The sequence below is a fragment of the Myiozetetes cayanensis genome, unplaced genomic scaffold, assembly GCF_022539395.1.
Source record: "Myiozetetes cayanensis isolate MyiCay16 unplaced genomic scaffold, myiCay2020 scf17, whole genome shotgun sequence".
Lineage (NCBI taxonomy): Eukaryota > Metazoa > Chordata > Aves > Passeriformes > Tyrannidae > Myiozetetes > Myiozetetes cayanensis.
Window position 1 is genome coordinate 8,933,151 of NW_026087378.1, and position 18,750 is coordinate 8,951,900.

Here is an 18,750-nt window from a genome sequence, read left to right on the forward strand (position 1 = left end):
TTATAGAAAGACTTGGGAACCATACTCTCAATAGAATATATTGTTTATTCCTCAAAAAAGAAGGAGTGGCATATCCCTTCCTTGGTGTTTTATGATATATTATTTAGGCAGAATGTTCCAGGGACCATCAAACTTTCCCTACCAATTTTGTTCAATCTTAATTAAGAAACTGCATTTTCCATAAAAATACAATTTAAATATAGCACTTGATGTACAGATTTGTAAGAGAATTTGCTTAAGACAATGCAGTACCGTGGGACAGAAACAAGGACAAACAGAAGCTGTTGAGCAGCTGATGCCTGTATAAATATAGATAGTCTTGGTAGTCTTGCTGAAGATGAGGTGCAGTATGTACTGAAACATTTGTCATGCAGAATTCTGTTAAAGTGAGGCTTTATTTCTCGGCAGAGTGACTGAGTACCAAGGAACTCTTGTGGTGAGATGACACAAATCTGTGATCTCCCAAGAAGCCATCACTGGTGTCAAGGGGAATTTCATACCTATTTGTAGACTAGGATCAATGCCCAGGCCAAATTTCCCAGTTCTTCTACAAACCCGTTTGCCTCATGCAGTACACGTGTGTGAAAAACTGAGAGTTTGATGACAGTTTTCAAAATTTAGCCCTGTGCCAACAGTAGCTATTTGGATAAATTCCAGACCTTCAACCTCCAAAATATAGGACCACTTTTGCGTCTGCATAACTTTCCTTAATTTTGAGAATTATGCTCAGAGATCCTTTCTTGTCATTAATAAACCAAAACATGCACAGGGACAAACTGTGTGGATTCACTGTGCAACAGTGAATTCCCCCCCAAAAAGGCTGTTGATCTTGATCAACAAGCATTTCACTTGATTTGTGTTGATACAGATACATTTATAATGACAGTTTGTAATGGCATTGCATTTTTAGCTAATAACACTTATTTAGGACTATGTTATTTTTTTCTAGTCTCTTCTTCACACTAACTGTAATGTGTTAAGGACTTCATGAAAACTCTTTGTAGCTTGGCCAAGGGGGGTTGCAGTCTGCTGGCAGAGATGCCCATGTTGTCTTATCAGAAAATTGAGTATAAATAGAAATACAAGGGCATGACACTGGAGCTCTGCAGAAAAAGCGAGGAGTACAGGACAGCAGAGAGGTGAGACATCAACACGCCTGAGGGGAGCGAGGCCACTGGAGATGGGAGGATGTGGGGGGGAGCAGAGGTTCAGCAAGGGTGGTGAGTAGCTGGGGGAGGGCTAAGAAATTCTTTGAACACAGTGACTGGCAGCTTGATTTCTTTACCAGATAAGAGATGAGTTTTTGGAGGGACATGAAGAGGGGGGCGATTTGATCAAATACACAGATAAGGGGCTTGGCAACTGCACCTCATTTGCCGTAAACACGATGCACCACAGGAGCTCTGACGGGAAGGTGTTGCGAGGGGCAAGGTAAAAGAGAGAGAAACAAGGAGCAGCTGAGAATGCAGGTTTGATACAACATGTGCAGATGTAAGAAAATAATCACAGATTTTGGCCCGGAGCGATAGAGAATGTCGTAGCTGTGTTAGAACCGGCAGGATTTAGCAGGCTAGAGCAGCCATTCTGAGTTTTCCATGTTGAGCTCAAAATGGTGGTTGGCCAAGCTAAGATATTAAGCAGGGAGAAAAATAAGAATGAGCAGGAGGAAGGAAACAAGTCAACACAGCCAGATTTGGGTGCCATTGATATAAACATGGGAGCTGGTTTCAGTGAGAGCTGCTAACTATTGCAATATCTCTATCAGCTGATAACTCTTCAGTGTTGAGCTGGGGAGGAAGGTAGGGGCTGACATATTTTTGTATCCAATCTTGCTGCCAGATCTACTCCTTCATTTTTCTTTTTTCACTTTAAGTCCAAGCCCCATGTGTAGCAAACACCAAAATAGTTGAGTGTTACGAGCCAAAACCAGAATATGAATGCTAAGTTTAAAGAATGTATAGCCAGGTTGACATGTATAAACCAAAATCATACGGTCTAAGAACTGTATTTGTATTTAATTACACATTTAGGAGAGAGTAACCTGATTATGTATATTTGAATTTAATTTCAAAGATCATAATTTCCTGACTAATTTTTAAATAAAATTCTTTGTTCCTTTCAAGACATGAACTGTAGACAAAAATAATTTGTCATTATCCTTCTGGGTGATTACCAGGTTATAACCCTTTTAAAGAAAGCCTCAGACATTTAAGGGGCTCAGGACCCTTCTACAGTAGAGGAGGAGATAAGTATATATGTCTATATATATATTTTAGGTAGAAATACACCACTTGTCTAGGACCAAGTTGGCTGCAGAGCTGGAATATGTGAGGATACCTGCAGAGCTCTACACACAAAGTGCAAAGTCTTCCTCAAAGGGCTCCTCAGGAGAGCTGGAATATCCCATTAACACAAGTATTTCATTTCTGGAAGCTGATTTTGTATAATGGTACAGTTTTACACCAAATGTAAGAGCACGCTCCTTTCAAGACTTCTGGCACCACTATATATCACATGGTACAGAAATTCTGTATCCTTCATAGAAAATAATTAAATATAACTGTCCTAAATATCTTAGAACCACTGTAAGACTATCCTTCAAGGGATGATGAATTTTTTAGGTACCCTACATATTCTTTTCTTAAGTGCTTTTCTAAAGCCTGCTACCATGTATCTTTTGACACTTTTTCATCCATATTCAGGAAAATCTGAAACACTTTAAATGATTCAGATTAAAGTTTGAGCTGCTGTGTGCTCTAAATACTCCTCTGTGCTGGGTAAGTTGAGGTTACAGATAAAGTTATTCTTATCAACTGTGGCCTCAGTGGACTCCTTTTTCTTCTTTTAATCACCTTTGTTCATTCCTTGCTACCTCCTGCAAACTGCTCTATTTCTGCTTTAAAAAATGTTATTTTAGGGATTGGATTTTTTCTTAGGGGATTTACCCAGATTATGCAGTTCACACTTTGATTACTGCCGACTGTGAAAATCTCCCCACCCGCACATCCTGCTCTGATACCAATGCTCATGTCCTGAAGGCGGCAGAGAAATGTATAAAGTTAAATATAGAATGTTTTTGTTTTTGTGAAGAAAACAGTCCACAAGGCTGCAACTCTCTCTTCACTCTCATAAATTGACCTATATACTTCTATCATGTGTAACATTTAGGTCAGGTTTACTGCCTGGGTGCCAGCTCTTCCTTTACACCAGCTGCTCAATATGATGATTATTACTCCACTTCTAAACTTCCATCATTCAACCCATTTTGCTTCTTAGCTTAGAGCGTGAGAAACTCTTAATTAGGTTACTCAGCTGTCTCGCTTCTTTGGCAGTTCATTATCACCCCAATAAACATGTCTCCAGTAGACCCAAAGAACAAGACAGAAAGCTGCAGAAAAAGGGAAGAATTAGCCTGGTCTTTCTGAGCCAAATGCATCCAGCTTTCCTCTAGGCCTTACAGCTGCACCTTTGAATGTGTTCACACTGCTCCCAGTGACCAAGGGAGCTGCTCTTGTAGAACCAGGGCAATATTCTCCTATGAACTGTCTGGGACCCCTGGGAAAGTAGATGCCTTGTTCTGAGCATTGCTAGGAGGATGTAGTGAATTATCCATCATTTCAATGCCTGAAGGGAATCATTCCCAGGCTTACTGATGTTGGCAGTAACATAGAGAACATGCTTTATACTGGAGAACTTGCACAGGGTTAGGACAGGGATGAAGGGACAATTAATTCTGTTCTATCTTAGGGAAAAATGCAGAAAGGGAGGCCTAGTTTCATGGGGTCACACCCAAAGTGGGAATTTGTTCCAGCTCCTTTTATCAGTGCCTGCCTATTGTGGTTTCTTTCTGTTACTGTCTCCGTCGGAAGACAGAGGTGTGACTTACACTGCTGGCAAAATGGCAGTGCCAGGGTTTATTCTGGCAATATGACATGTTTGCTGCTACCCATGTTGCTGATGGATGGACAGGGATTACTTCTTCATGCCACGCAGATGCATTTTTTTGAGAAATGTTCATTTACATGTTAGAATATGTTGTCACTGCAGGCATGTGACCAAGAAAACACCCAGCATTAAAAATCAGGTTGGGGAGCTGCTTTCAGAAATAACATTATGACTGTGAGCACAGAAGAGACTATTGGATGATTGTATCAAAACGTGTGTGGATTTTGAGCCATGTCAATTTATTAACCAGTAGTGAGATACCTGTTTTATTGCTACATAACCATTCAAGCTCTGTGCTGAGCTTTGAATCCATTTGAATCTGCTAATAGGCTGTATAGTAAGAAACAGGTCAACTGTCATGTGCAACTGCCCATGTGCACTGCCCAATTTTTACATGATAGGAACATTAAACTTCCTTCCTACATTAGCAGGTGTGCCAACAGGCTGCAGTTGATATTTTAGTCTGAGGAGTCAGGAAGAAAAAGATGCACAGTACTGCACTGCAAATTCATTAATTCCCACAGCCACAGCAGGAGACAGGGAGATGGGAATTAACCACAGCAGATGGAGACATAAAGCTTGTTTAAGTCCCCTTCACCACCAACAGGCTCCTTTTCTCTTCCCTTCCTTTCTGGTACATTCTACGACAAAGCCTGTAACAATCACCAAAAAAGGAATCCTGAGCTCATTGCTTAACCAGGTGTAAGATATAACACTCACCTAAACCCAGTAAGAGACTAGAACTGAATTTCATTTTGGGATTACTTTTTCAGACGATGTGAGAAAAGCACACACACATTTATTTATTATTTAGAGTGCAGTAGCAGTCAAAAATGGAAGAAATATGTTGTAGCACAGAAGAGAGCAGCACTCTTCTAAAAAAATGCTTGAGAATGGGGTTTATATTTACTGTGCTTGCACAGTGTTTGGATTCAAGTTGTGCTAAAATAACAGCACACTGCAATGGTACACACTGTACACACTGCTGCTGAATTAATAGAACTGGAGTGTCTGATACTGAAACATGCCAATTTGCCTAAAATTAGTTATGAGGAAAACGAATATAAACTTAACTCAAGCAGTAAATTAAGATGTTGTGTCTTTGAGGCGAAGAATATCATTGTACTGATTCACCATCTGCTGAAGGGGTGTCCAGATTCAGTTCCACAATCTGGAGATGTTGTAGGAATTGTGTTGCATTATCAGTGGTAGGTTTGTACTGGACAGCAACCTTATTTCAGAAAAGAGCTGAAATGTAGCAGAAAGCAAACTGTAGAGTGCTCCTCATAACACACTATCACTCTTAATTTCTCCTTTAGAACCACTGTAAGGAGAAATGTTAACAGCTGCCCATAGGCTGGAAATGGTCATCCATGGGTCTTCTGAGAACCAGCCATGCTACCAAGAACAAGACTGAAAAACTTCAGTTGACGTTATATGCCCTCTGTTTTGGCCACTATCATACAGACTGAGAAAATGAGTCAAGAAGATCACAGAGATCATGTTAAAAAACAAGTGCTTGGTCCTCACTGTCTTCTCCTGTTTGAAGTCACAGAGTTTTACATCCTTGCTGCACAGTTCACTGAGTGCAAGGTACTAGAGAATCAAGCTCAGTTCCTGTTAAAAGAATGTGAAATCAAAGTCTGGAAAATCCAATAAAACCAAAGGTGTGCTAGTACCTCCTTCTACATGGGTTATCTCATGCATGTCTGGAGGTGATGCTTTTTATTCCTTGCCTGTCTTTCAGAGTATGACGTGACAAGATGATTTGAGATAAGAGCCTGCTACCACAGAAATGAGGAGAACTGTTCCCCTCCCCATCTCCCCAGCCTCCTCCTTTCCTCCTGTCTATGCACTCTCCTCTCTTAAAAGCTCACCCTGATGCTCACAGGGTAGATAACACATATTGACTTAACACTCTAGAAGAGCTGAAAACTTAATCCAGAAAAATGGCAGTAAGGCTTTCTGTGTGGTTTGGAGCTGCATCAGTTTACTTTGCAAGCCAGTGCTTGACAGGGACAATACAGAGTGCTGAGATTAAAGGACTGCACAGCCAGAATGGGGGACTGGAGGAGCACTGAGGGAAGAAAGGAGAGAGGGATCAGGAGGAAGGAGTAAGGGTGAAGACCTCCCTTTCCAAAGCAGAAAATGATTTAGAGCAGCAGGGAGCTGCACCCTTGCCAGTATTTGGCAACCGTGATCTCAGTCCCATGTTTATGTGCCTTGATAAGATCTGCATGTCCATCCTGGAGTACATTCCCTTCTTCAAAATGATTATTTGATGGATTAAAGTAGTATTTGGCAAACACCATGTTAAATCAACTTCAGGAAATTCCCTGCTATGGACAGACACCCAGTGAGAATGAATGTCTCAAAGGGGGTATTTCCTCTTCAAAATATATTTTACTTAAGAATGAAACCAGATCAGTCTATTTTGCCACCAGGACTGTACTCATTGTCAACTGTAAAGTATATTTGGTTTGGAATATATAAATATTCAACTATTCTATAAAATATCCGTACATTACTTCAGGCTTTCTAGTCAAATAGATCTATTCTAGATATTCTTTGAATCGTTTTAGAAATAATTAACAGGATGCAAGTTAATTGTCTTTCAACTGAAATTTTTTCGGTGAAATGATCGCTCTCGAAGAGCGGGTCTGTAAATGACACTGCGTGTGCTCGCGATGGGTCCCTGTCACGCCAAGGCCATTGCTGCCATCTGCTGAGGGAGAGAGAACGGCACAGAAGCGGCCGAGTGTCAAAAAAACATTCCCTGTTGGCCATTCCAGGGAGAGATTCCTGCAGAGGCGATGCCAGCGAGTCCAGCTCCACCTCACCCACAACGTGAAAAATTGAAATCCACGGGTTTTTACTTCAACCCCCTCGAGAACAAAACTGAAAGGAAAGCGAGGGAGCCGAACTGTTTTGTCAGACTGTGCTCAGGAGTGCAGGAATGCTGCGAACACCTCCAGGGTGATGCTGTGATTCCACGGTCAGAGTTAACGCCCGCGGTGTATTTCGATGCGTGGAAGCTCTCGGTACCTGTGTGATCACCGCACACATGGTCACATTAAATGCCATCACTGCGTGATTCTGTGCTTGATGTGCAACAACCTCTGCGTTGGCAGAGCCCGATCTGAACACGCCCCTCCAGCTCAGCCCGGGGCTGTAGCCAGGGGAGGGTCGGGCTCTGCTGCCAGGAACGAGCGATGGGACACGAGGAGATGGCCCGAAGCTGCGCCAGGGGAGGTTCAGGTCGGACATCAGGAAGAAATTCTTCACAGGAGGGGTGATTAGACATTGGAAGGGAGAGTCACTATCCCCGGAGGTGTTCAAGGGCCACCCTGACCCAGCCCCGTCCCCGCGGGGATGCCAGGCCGGTCCTTCCCCTCCCTCCCCTCCCGGTCCTGCCGCCCCAGGAGCCGCTGCTGGCGAGGGAGCCCCGCAGCCCTGAGGGGCTCCCGACGGGAGGGGACGGGACGGGACAGCCCCCTCAGTGCCCGCTTGCCCCGGGCACCGCCCCCTGAGGGAGCTGAGTGGAGGGAATGTCTGACAGATGTTCGCGATAACCAATCAGAGCGCGGCACAGAGAGGCTGCGAGCCAATGGGAGGCGGGGGAAGGGGCCGCTGTCCGGAAGCGGCGGCGCCGAGGGCGGTGAGGGCGGCGCGGGTGAGTGAGGGGAGCTGAGGGCAGGCGGGGGGATCCCCGCGGGCTCTGGGTCGGTTCTGCCCCCTCCGCCGGTATCCGGTCGCGGCTCTTCTCTCCTTGGCACTGGCGTGGCGAGCTCCGGCGGCCCAGAGCCCGGCCCAGCCCGGAGCATGGCAGCGAAGCTCGGCGGGGGTGGGCCCGGCCCGGTTCCTCCCGTGGGTCGCGCGTGAAGGGGGAAGCCACAGGAGGAGCGGCTGAGGGCACTTCGTTTGCTCGGCCTGAAGAAGCAGGAGACTAAGGGGCGACCTCACCACGGTCTGCAGCTTCGTGACGAGGGGCAGCACCGATCTGTGCTCTCCGTGAGCAGTGACAGGACCCGAGGGAACGGTTGGAGCTGTGTCAGGGCAGGGTTAGGTGTATATTAAGAAAAGGTTCTTCCCCCAGTGGGTGGTCGGGCACTGAACAGGCTCCCCAGGGCAGTGGTCACGGCCCCAAACCTGAAAGAGCTCAGGAAGCATTTGGACAACGCTCTCAGGCACACGATGGCATTGCTGGGTTGTCCTGTGCACGTCCTGGAGTTGGACTTTGATGATCCTTCTGGGTCCCTTCCAGCTCAGGATATTCTGTGGAGTTCACAGGCTGGGCCCCAGCTAGGGAAGGGGTCTCCCCTCTCCCTGTGGCTGCTCAGTTTACAGGCTGGTCTTTCATATTTTGGGAAATGGGTGTTCTGTGTGCTACTGTAAGTAAACCTCAGTGAAAAGTAACATAGATTTATCACGAGTTTATTGTACTCTACACCCTGAGTTGTGTTTCTTCTGGCTCATTTTCTCACAGTCACCTCTCTTACATTGTCTTTGTTTATATTTATGTTATAACCTTGTGACACAAATTGTTAACATATGTTTCTTGGGACATCCTCATAGGTATTTCTGTCTGGCAAAAATGGGTGAACCCCAGCAAGTGAGTGCCCTTCCTCCGCCTCCAATGCAGTATATAAAAGAATATACTGATGAAAATATCCGTAAGGGCCTGGCTCCAAAGCCGCCTCCCCCTGTGAAGGACAGCTACATGATGTTTGGAAATCAGTTCCAGTGTGACGACCTGATCATTCGGCCCTTGGAGAGCCAGGGTATTGAACGGCTGCATCCCATGCAGTTCGATCACAAGAAGGAATTAAGAAAACTTAATATGTCTATCCTGGTCAACTTTTTGGACCTCTTGGACATCTTGATAAGGAGCCCAGGGAGCATAAAGCGAGAGGAGAAACTGGAAGACTTGAAACTGCTTTTTGTCCATGTCCATCACCTTATAAACGAGTATCGCCCCCACCAAGCCAGGGAGACACTGAGGGTCATGATGGAGGTGCAGAAACGCCAGCGCCTGGAGACCGCGGAGCGGTTCCAGAAGCACCTGGAGCGGGTCGTGGAGATGATCCAGAACTGCCTGGCTTCCTTGCCTGATGACCTGCCTCATGCAGAGGGAGGACTGAGAGTGAAAGTGGAGCCCATGGATACTGATGATGGCAGCAACTGCGTCGGACAGAGCGAAAAGCAGAGAGAGCGTTCTGGTGGCAAGAGGGATCAGGTTTTAGACAAGGACGCAGCGATGTGCAGCATTATCGACGAAATGACATGAAGAGAACACCTTGCCTTGTTAACGCACCACAGGGAGAGGCAGGATGTATTCTGGGGCTACACATACTTTGTTTTGCTGTTGTACAAGCAGATAAAGAGTTTCTTGTGCACGTGTTGGAGGTTGTGAGTGACTAGGCAGATGAAAGTGTTTGATATTTTGTCACCTGAGTTTTTCTGGTAGAAAGAAAAAAGTATAATTTTTGTTAAACGTACCATGAGGTGGTAGGCACAGAATAAAGTTGACTTTTTCTGTTGTACTTTCGTTTGTCACTTCCTGCGTGTTTTGGGTACATTTCTCTGATTTTCAGGTATGCCATTCTGTTGTTCTATATGCTCTGAGTCAAGAAAAAAATTTCTACAGAAGTGGTGCTTGTTTCTTGCACAAGCAGAACACAGGAACTTGGAAAATGGGCACGTAGAAACTCAAATTGCACCAAGGCATTCCTTATAGTCTGTGCTTGAGGTGAAATCTAAAGCAAGTGGGTTAACTGTTGTCCTGTGGCTGTGATGTTCTCTTACTAATTGACAAGAGTGGCTTTCCTGGAACACAGACAGCACTCAAACAGCTGTTGACTAACATGTGAACGGAACAGCCTGGGTGAAGTGAGTAAAATGGGCTCAGACAGAGCTCTGGGATAAGAGTTCCCTTATTTTCTCATCCTGTTTACTTATTTCAGAGCTCAGACGTGGCTCATGCAAGGGAGGAACCTGTGTAGACCCGTGCACACCGTATGTTTTGCAGGGGACTGGGAAGGGCCGTGTCCTGGTGTGCAGGTGGGTGTTTGCTGCACACTGAACCAGCAGAGCTCACTGGCCCGTCCAGGCACTGTGGGGAATGTGGTCACCCGCCTCCTGCCAGAGCCAGCTTGCCAGGATCCTGCTGGCCATTATCAGAATTATTCCTCTAGCAGCTGTCTGCAGTTTCCTGTTTCCACAGAAACATCAGGAACAAAGAGGAAGCACTTTTCTTAGAGTCCTGCTTCCAGCTGCTGCACGCAAAAGTCACGCTGCATGCAAAAGTCACCCTTCGTCCCTCTTACTCTCACTTCTCTCCTACAAGTATGTTGCTAGTACTTGCCTCTCATCTGCATTAATCCCCTGGTTTTCCTAATTTTCACTTAAAAAAGCTGTCACTTTGATGCATCTGCTCTCCTCTAAGGTAGCTCATATGAGACAGCTCTGTTGATTCTGATTCTCACTCCTTAGTACTTAATTTCATCTGTATAAAACACTGTGAGGTAGGTTAGTTGCTTCAGCAAAGAACACTTTTGTCCTAGATCAAATAGCCTTCATCACAGCTGCAGTTCTAGTCCAAACAATATAAAAATATAAGATATCCTTGAGAAGAGTTTGTTGATCCAGGGACACAGGGAGAGTGGCCAGGGAACAGCCTTCCTCAAAAGCTGAATTTCAGCATTTTGTCAGAGTGAGCCTTGAGTCTGGGATGAGACAGTTTCCACACAGTTACTTTTTAAAATGATTCTGTATTCTGGATGTTTTGTCTGTATTGCAAAAGCCCAGCTGCATATGGAATTTTTAAGAGTCAGGTGAAAAGAGACTGAAACTCTATTTGGCTCAGCTGTGTAAGAGTAGGACAGTTTTCTAATACTACCAAATTATTGCTGCCAAGGAAAATTTGCCAAAAGATGCTCTGAGCTGCTTCTAAGTATTAGAATCAGAAATTTATGATTAAAAGCTTGAGTAGTTCTTCCTAGGAATCTTTTATTTTTCCAAGTCATTTCTACTTACCACTGTGTTACATATCCTATGCCGTCTTCTATCCAAATGCTGTCTACTGTGGCAAAAGCAGGTGTGGGAAGCAGTCTGGGGCAATGGTTCTGATAGCTGTGTGAGCTCAGCGGTGCTGACAAGTTTCACTTACAGTAATCAAACAGATCTGGAAAAAAGAGAACTAGATTTCTGTGGTACCACGAAGCGTCGCCTCTCAGTCACTCCCCGGCAGCGGCAGCTCAGCCCTGTACACTTGCACCTTGCCTGCAGCTCTGCCTGTGCTGCAGGAGACAAACAGCCCAACCACGGGCAAAAGGACCAGATTGGACTAAAGGGCACCCACAGCTGTGACTGGACATGGTGTGCAAGAAATAAAGAAGTGTACATAGAAGATAAGTTTTCGTGAATGAGGAGGGTGAGCGGGAGTGTTCCTCATTTCAGCCACGATGTTGCCTTACGTCTGCATGAACTGGATTCTCCTGGTCCTGTTTACAGGTAACTAAGTGGGCCTAAACAACTAGATGGAGGTGGATGGAGGTATCGTGCATCAGTGATTCTGAGGGTTGCAAAGTGAGAAATTTTATCTTACAACAGGAAGAGTGGTCGCATATCACAGAAACTGCAGCTTTGTGTTGGAATAGAATTTTATCACAGTGACTCTAGTGTTCTAGTGGCCTTATCCCCTTTGTAAGACAAAACCCTGTTTGAGGGTATGGTGGTTTTAAAGATGCTCCTTCTTGAGCTGGTCTTGGCTCCTGCTAGTCTGATTAGTGGGCTTTTTTAAAAGTAATTGCCCGAGCAGAGAACTTTCAATCATTTTAGAGAAGTGGTAAAACAAGGATATTTCACTTTGGCAGACTTTGTGAAGATGAGTGCTGAGGAAGACAGGGAAAAGGTCAACTCTGGCTTCTGGTGTTTTTTAGCTAATATGAAATTGTACTGGAACAAATTGGTACTTTTTTTTTTTTTTTTTTAATCTGAGAAACCATTCCTAGATTATTAAAGGCAACAGCACTGAAAACAACAGTTTTTAAAATGACACTAATAAAGACAGACATTAAAAAATTGGTGGTAAGATAAATTCGGTAGAAAGAAAAGAGATATTACAGATACTATTTCTTGTAGTTGTTTATACAGTGTTTTATGATGAGATTCATTTCAAGCTTCCTTTTTATACTAAATAAAAATTATAGACCAGACTGGGTTTTTCATAGAGACAATTTGTTGCTTGTTCTTGCTGCACAGAACTATTCCTAAAATGTTAATATGGATAGATGGAAATATTTACACATGTGATCCCATGTTACTGAATTTGATAAGGATGTGCAGTAGTCAGTATATAGAAAATGGTTTTCTTTGAAGTACAAACAGTATGTGCACTTTGGGAGCCTCACTACATACTCTGTTAGAAGAAAGTGGTTACAGGATGACTGTGACTGAATCCTCAGAGCACAAATCATTTTGACTAGTACTTAACTAGCTTTTAATAAAACCCTTCTAAAGGGAATATTGACTGGAGTGATCTAAATACACAAAAGAACTATTTCACTGTGATGAATCAAACAATTTAGAACCTGAATAAGAGTGAGACGAGAAAATAAAGTAGTGAAAAAAAAGAGTATAAAATTTCTCAGAAAAGCTCTGAAAAATCCCTTCTGATCAGAATGGGCAAACCCTGACTTTAGGAAAGAAAAACAGAAGTTCATTCAGCAGTAATCATTCTGATGAAACCTTCCTTTTAGTGGTTCTTCATTGAAAGGGAGGAAGAGTTTCCCACAGTGGTTTTGATTAAAGTCAGTGTCTTACTGCTCCCCTCTGTGTGATTGGATTAAATCTAAATGAAGGAAAAGAGCTGACAGACTGAGCCTGGCTCAAGAGAAGCCACAGAGTTGAGCAGATCCAAACACTGTTCTCTCTTCACCTCACCTCTTACCTGCAGAGGCTGAAGAAAGTGTATTTCTTCTTTCTGTGATGAGAGACACGTTCTGAACATATAATTGGCCTGGTCATTATCCCTCACTGCATCATTCCTGCCAGGACACATCTATTGGTGGATCCAACAATGCCTGGTGGTGTTTGAGAGATGGGATGTTTCAGGACAGGCAAGGTGCACAAGAAGATCCCACTTTCATGCCCCGTGCTCAACAGCTCTGTCATTTTGCCCACAGGCCCCACAGTATCGGAATTAGTGACAGGAGGGGTTGGTCAGAACGTCACCGTGCCCTGCTCCTACAGCGTCCGGAGGACAAGCGACATCACATCCATGTGCTGGGGACGGGATAGCTGCCCTAAGTCACAGTGTTCTCGGCCCATTATCTGGACAGATGGATGGAGGGTGACAGAGCAGCACGGCAGCAGGTACCTGTTGCAAGGGAACCTGTGGGAGGGCGACGTGTCCCTCACGATCGTGAACGCCGAGGAGGCAGACAGTGGGACTTACTGCTGCCGTGTGGAGCACCGGGGGTGGTTCAACGACCAAAAAAGTAATTTCGAGGTTGTGATAATAAAAGGTGAGTGCAGAGGTGTGCTCTTGTCTGAGTAACCATTGTGGTAAATCTGCTCTTGGGTCTGGGTTTCAAGGCTTGTGGTGGAAATAGTTTCCACGATCATCCAATAAGGTGGATCTTTAGCACCTTGCAGGTCTGCTGTTAGTGCTGTTTAAATTGAGCTGTCTTTGGCAAAGTTCTTATCCCAGGGCAGTCACTGCAATTAAAAAAAGGATATGGTGCTTTGTCTCGTGGTGCACAGCACTACTGAGCTTTCTTAGAAACACTGAAGAATTTAAGAGGAAGGGCAGCATACAGGACTTAGTTCATCCAAAGCGTTATTGCTGCACTATTTTCATAGAAAGCCGTGTTTGACTTTCCCTGCTTGATTCTAGAGTAAAGCCCAGGGACACAAAATTGGCATAGAGAAGTTTTTTGTCAACTCTTCCTCTGATTTTCAGGTTTTCTCTTGCTTGTGAAAAGCATGATAATATATGGAACAAGTAGCTGACAGATGTGTGGCTGGTGCTAGCAAATCCTTATTGTAGAAGCTCTGTCTCTTTTTCACTACATAAATGCACACTGAGGCTAATTATAACATGTGTTGGTTTTGTTTTATTTTTTAACATCAGCTAGGATCTCTACTGCAAGTCCTCACACTTACACCCCTGAACAGACATCAGGTAACTTTTCTCCAAGTATTAACCTCAATAGCATATATAAGCCATGTTGCAAATGGGGATCTTAGGAAGGAAACAAAATGATGCTGGATGATAGAAATGCCTTGGCTAAAATTTATTAAACATTACCATAGAATGAAAGATCAGAACTTGGATTTAAATTCTGCCTGACATTATATAAAGAGTCCAACAGAAGGAACATGTATATGTGGGAGGAAGCTTTCTTCCAGGTGTGATGCTTTAATGGTTTTAGTGGTGCTGCAAGCTTTGCTTTTATTTTGGCTGTTGTTTTGGTTTGTTGGTTTGTTTGTGGTATAAAATCTCACCTCCTCTTCTAGAAATGCATCCCCTGAGGAGTAAAACGCAACTTTTGAGGAGCTGGGTGTACCCACTGTTTAATCAGCTAATTTGTTGCTCTGTAATATAGAACTGTTTTATTGGACTAGCTCAACAGCATGTCTAATCCAGGATCCTGCCTCCAGTAGCAGTCAACAGCAGATGATTAAGGAGGATTGTAGAAACAGGGCAGTAATTTTGTGATACAGTGCCCAAGTATTCTACTCTGGTGTACGAGGTGTCTCAGAGGTTGCCCACGTCCTCCATAGCCCATGAACATGAGGTCTCTCATTGTAGTGAAAGAGAGAGTGCACAACTGTTCCTTACTCAGTTTCTCCATTCCCCTCACAAGTGGATAAATTTCTATCATGTACCCACTCAGCTGCATCTTTTTCAATCTGAAAAAGGCACCTTTAATTTCCAGTACACAAGAGAAAGCTCATGGTTTAACAATATTTTCTGGATTCTGAAAGAAAAATCAGGGATGCCATTTGTTTTTCTCCTTCTGTCTTGGATGTTTCCAGCTAAGTAACTCTAAATTAGTGTGTTTCAACAGTTGCATTTCCTTTTTGGAAAAAGAAGTGAAAACTTTCTCAGACTGTTCCTATTCTAGTTGCAAATAACGTGGCTTCCAATCTTAGAACTCATGGGTTTTCTTAATCCTGTGGCATCTTTGTTGGCTGATGGTGGAACAACGTTTTAAGTTTTCAGAACCCAAGTTAGTATGAGCATGTTCACACCAAGGGAGACTGGAAAAGGCAGCTGGCTGTGTGCCTCTGATGTAGAAATACTCTGGAGTCTCCAATGCCAGAGAACAGTGAAGCCAACAATCCTGTCCTCTTCAAAATAAAGCTTTTGGGAATAAGGGTAACAATTTAAAACATTAAAGCAACCAGCTAATGTTGTCATAAATTGAACAGGAGATTCTGTTTTTAGGAGGTTTTTACATCATCTGAGAACTCGTGGAAAAACTGAGACTGATGACAAAGAAGACAGAATTTTGTGGCTCTTAATTTTAAATGTTGCAAACAGCTTTGCTCTGGGAAATTGCTTCAAAATATGCTGCAGGTGCTTATGCAAATATATCACATTTTGGTCAGTCTGTTTACAGCCGCCTGGGACTTTAAAGTATCACTTGCTTTTCGACTCTGCATTAGTTGCTGTTTCAAGGCCCTGGGACACCCTCAGCAGTTTTCATCAGTTAACCTAAGTTTGCTTTAGGCATCATTTTTTGCTTCAAGGTCAGGTTGGATGGGGCATTGAACCCCCTGGTCAAGTGGAAGGTGTCCCTGCCTACGGCAGAGGGGTTGGAACAGAGTAATCTTTAATGTTCCTTTCAACCCAAACCATTTAATGATTCTATAATCCACTTCTTCTTGGCTCCAAACCCAGATGGCTACTTTGATAACTCCTTCCTAGTGTTCAGATAACAGCAAGAGTCAAGTGTTTCCTGCAAGGAATTCAAAGCTCTGAAAAGGGCAGCAGAAACTCCAATACTCAGAGTTTTGTGCTGCCCTATGAAGGCACCAACTTCTTTATGATATGCAGAGCCCAGACTACTGATAGTCAGCAGTACAAATTTCTCTGTGTGAAGGCAGAATGGTTCTCTGTACAAGTGATGTGCTTGTCTTGTCTTTGCTCAGCTCCTGGGAGCACCAGTGAATCCTCCTTTGCCTTCACAGAAACGTGGCCAGCATCTGCCTCGGAAGCTCCTCGGAATGTAAGCATCTCCTTTTCTGCAGCATACCTGGGCAGAGTGGATAGAAATGAGAGGTTATTGGCTCATCCCTACAGGGCACTTCCACTGCTTTTGTTTGATTGCAACAGAATATTGTTGATTATGAAAGAGCTCTTATTAAAGGGTGGTGGGGGGAAACCTGCTTAGCGTGCAAAAAGTACTTCCTACTGATGGAGGAAGAGCTTTAGCAACATCTGCATTGCCTTTCAGGCCTCTGGCCCCTGCTCAGACACCTCAGACTGCTCACATGTTACTGCAAACATGCAGGTATGACAGGACGTGGGGGAAGAGCGGAACTTGGATCACCTGGGAGCACAGGGATGCCCTGCACTTCTTGTGCAGCGGGGTTCAAACAGGCTGTCCTGCCAGACCTCTCTCTGTCTTGCTGAGTCCTCCAGCACATATTACAGGGTGACAGGCAGTAACAGCACCCAAATTTTATCAGGAAGACCAGCCAGCCAAGCCAGCCTCTGGGGAGACCTGCTGTGATGTACAGTCAGTCTGTGCTGTGGGAGTTCATACTGCTGTACGTGCAGGATGCAAGTCAGGGACCACACTGTGCTTCCAGTGCTTTTCCAGGCCTGAGATGCCAGTGGCAGATTAGATACTAACAGCTGGCATCAGAAAGAAGTTTAGCCTAAATAAAAACAATGGAAAAAGAAGGTGCATTTACTTATTGGTATAAATCCTTGACTAATTGCTGAATAAGCTGACAAGAAGGTGGGAGGGTGTGACATCAGGAAATATATTGATCATAGAAAAGTTCACCAAATAGTATTAAGCCTGAATAAACGAGATTTATCATAACCTCAGGTCCTTTGACAATCTCAAAAAATTTATTTAGCAGCATGGTTCACACATATGTTGCAGTGATTCTGCTTGAAACTTGTCCTGTATCTCAGATTAGGCTTTTGGTCTCAAATGTACTTTTCCTGCAGAGTTGCAAAACATATAAATGGCTTCTTGCTGCCAGTTCCACTAATGCTCATCTGCCTTGTGTTTGACAGAACACCTCTGTATCGCTTCCCAGTCAGCAGTATTCCGAAAATGGTCTGTACATTGGGATTGGGTCATGTGCAGTGCTTCTGGTCATCCTGATTTTGGCTCTGTTTCTCACTAAACGTAAGTACTTCTCCTAGGTAGTTCCAGGATTGCTCAGGTCTGTCCAGTCACAGCTGTGGCAGATGTCACATGTCTCCCATTTCAGGCAGTGAGCTGAGGTCTCTGGATTCCTCACTCAATCCCTGTGCTTTGGCTGCTCACACATCTCTCCCCCTATGGCCTCTGGGGCCCAGAACAGCAAGGTGTGAACGTGGCCTCCTCGTTTTGTGACTCTTTAGCAGCCAGACAACCCAGGGTGTGGTTGTGCCCTGCTCGTTTCCTCCTACCCATTCCGCAGTTCCCTGTTGTCCCAGTTCTTTCCTGAAGATAATTATTTATTTTTGAAGCCACTGCTTTACTTGCTTCTAATGGTTTAAAAAAATATTAATTTTCTTTCTTTTTTCCCTTTATTTTCATTCTGGATGGTCCTTAGAATACTTTTACAATACAAAGAAGACAGGTGACTTTGGAAAGTAAGTATTCTGTTCCTGCTTTTGCTGATAAGAGGTTGCAGAAAGAGAATGTCAGTATGCTGACCATTCCACCACAAACTTTGGCTTTCTTTTTTAATCTCAAGTTAATAGAAGGCATTGCAAAAAGAAATTAATAAGTTCTGCTACTTTTCATTTGTTAGTAAGCAAAAATGAGTAATAACTATCAGTTCATTGCATTAGGGAGCATGCAAAACCCAAGTGTGGGTTGTCTCTTAAGTGGAAAGATGATTCATTGTTGGTCATGATTAAATGGGGGTTTGTGCATGTTTCACTCTTTCCAGTGAGCTGGTTGATCTGCTCTTCTTGGGTTTATTGTCTGGTTTTTGTTTAAAACCATTATTTTTACTCTTTTGTGCAGCTTCATTGTGTTTCGGAGGCCACAAGGTGTGGGGAATCACAGTGCCCTGGAAGATGAGATCCATGCAGAGGAAAATGTTTATATCATACACTAAGGACTGCTTGCCTTTGTCATCACTGGGACATTAAACAGTTTGAAAAATGTTAGCTGCTCCCTCTGCTCAGCAGCTGAATGTGTCTGCACTACTGAAGCATTACTCACATCATTCTAATAAAACAAATAAAAGCTACACTTGTAATTAAAATCTTTATCAGCCTATTCCAGAAACAGAAACCGAAACCCTGCTGTCTTGAATGGAAATTTCCATTTCCTAAAGAAAGTTACCATTATATTTATTATCTGCTTCAAATTCTCACTTCCTTTTTGGAAAAAAGAGGAAGTGCCAGAAGGGCAGAATTGACTTCGCTGTGGGTTCTGTCCTCCACCTACCACAGAGTCTGTGCCATCAGAGGGCAGAAGCAATCTCACAGCTGCTGTGACAAGCCTGTCACACGGGAAAACCGGGTAGTATTATTAATTTAATACACATTTATTTGGATTTTCATTGAAGTCAGGTATAGCCAGTCCTGGTAACAGCTCAGCAATGCAATATACT

General features: G+C 43.8%; 2 protein-coding genes across 5 annotated transcripts; both read left to right on the plus strand.

Moving 5' to 3' along the window:
* The first annotated feature begins 7,560 nt into the window (after window positions 1-7,560).
* MED7 (mediator complex subunit 7) lies at window positions 7,561-9,488 on the plus strand. The gene is made up of 2 exons (XM_050312131.1): window positions 7,561-7,618; window positions 8,521-9,488. The coding sequence occupies exon 2, from the start codon at window positions 8,540-8,542 to the stop codon at window positions 9,230-9,232; it is 693 nt and encodes a 230-aa protein (XP_050168088.1). The 5' UTR covers window positions 7,561-7,618; window positions 8,521-8,539; the 3' UTR covers window positions 9,233-9,488.
* A 621-nt stretch (window positions 9,489-10,109) lies between these two features.
* LOC126638337 (hepatitis A virus cellular receptor 1 homolog) lies at window positions 10,110-18,384 on the plus strand. 4 transcript variants are annotated; one of them, XM_050312126.1, is made up of 8 exons: window positions 10,111-11,457; window positions 13,131-13,472; window positions 14,081-14,131; window positions 16,108-16,184; window positions 16,413-16,469; window positions 17,210-17,324; window positions 17,737-17,776; window positions 18,156-18,384. In XM_050312126.1, the coding sequence occupies exons 1-8, from the start codon at window positions 11,409-11,411 to the stop codon at window positions 18,247-18,249; spliced, it is 825 nt and encodes a 274-aa protein (XP_050168083.1). In that variant the 5' UTR covers window positions 10,111-11,408; the 3' UTR covers window positions 18,250-18,384. The 4 variants fall into 4 exon arrangements, with proteins under 4 accessions (XP_050168085.1, XP_050168083.1, XP_050168087.1 ...); XM_050312128.1 differs by lacking the exon at window positions 16,413-16,469 and having other exon boundaries at window positions 10,110-11,457; XM_050312127.1 differs by lacking the exon at window positions 14,081-14,131 and having other exon boundaries at window positions 10,113-11,457.
* The last annotated feature ends 366 nt before the right edge of the window (window positions 18,385-18,750 follow it).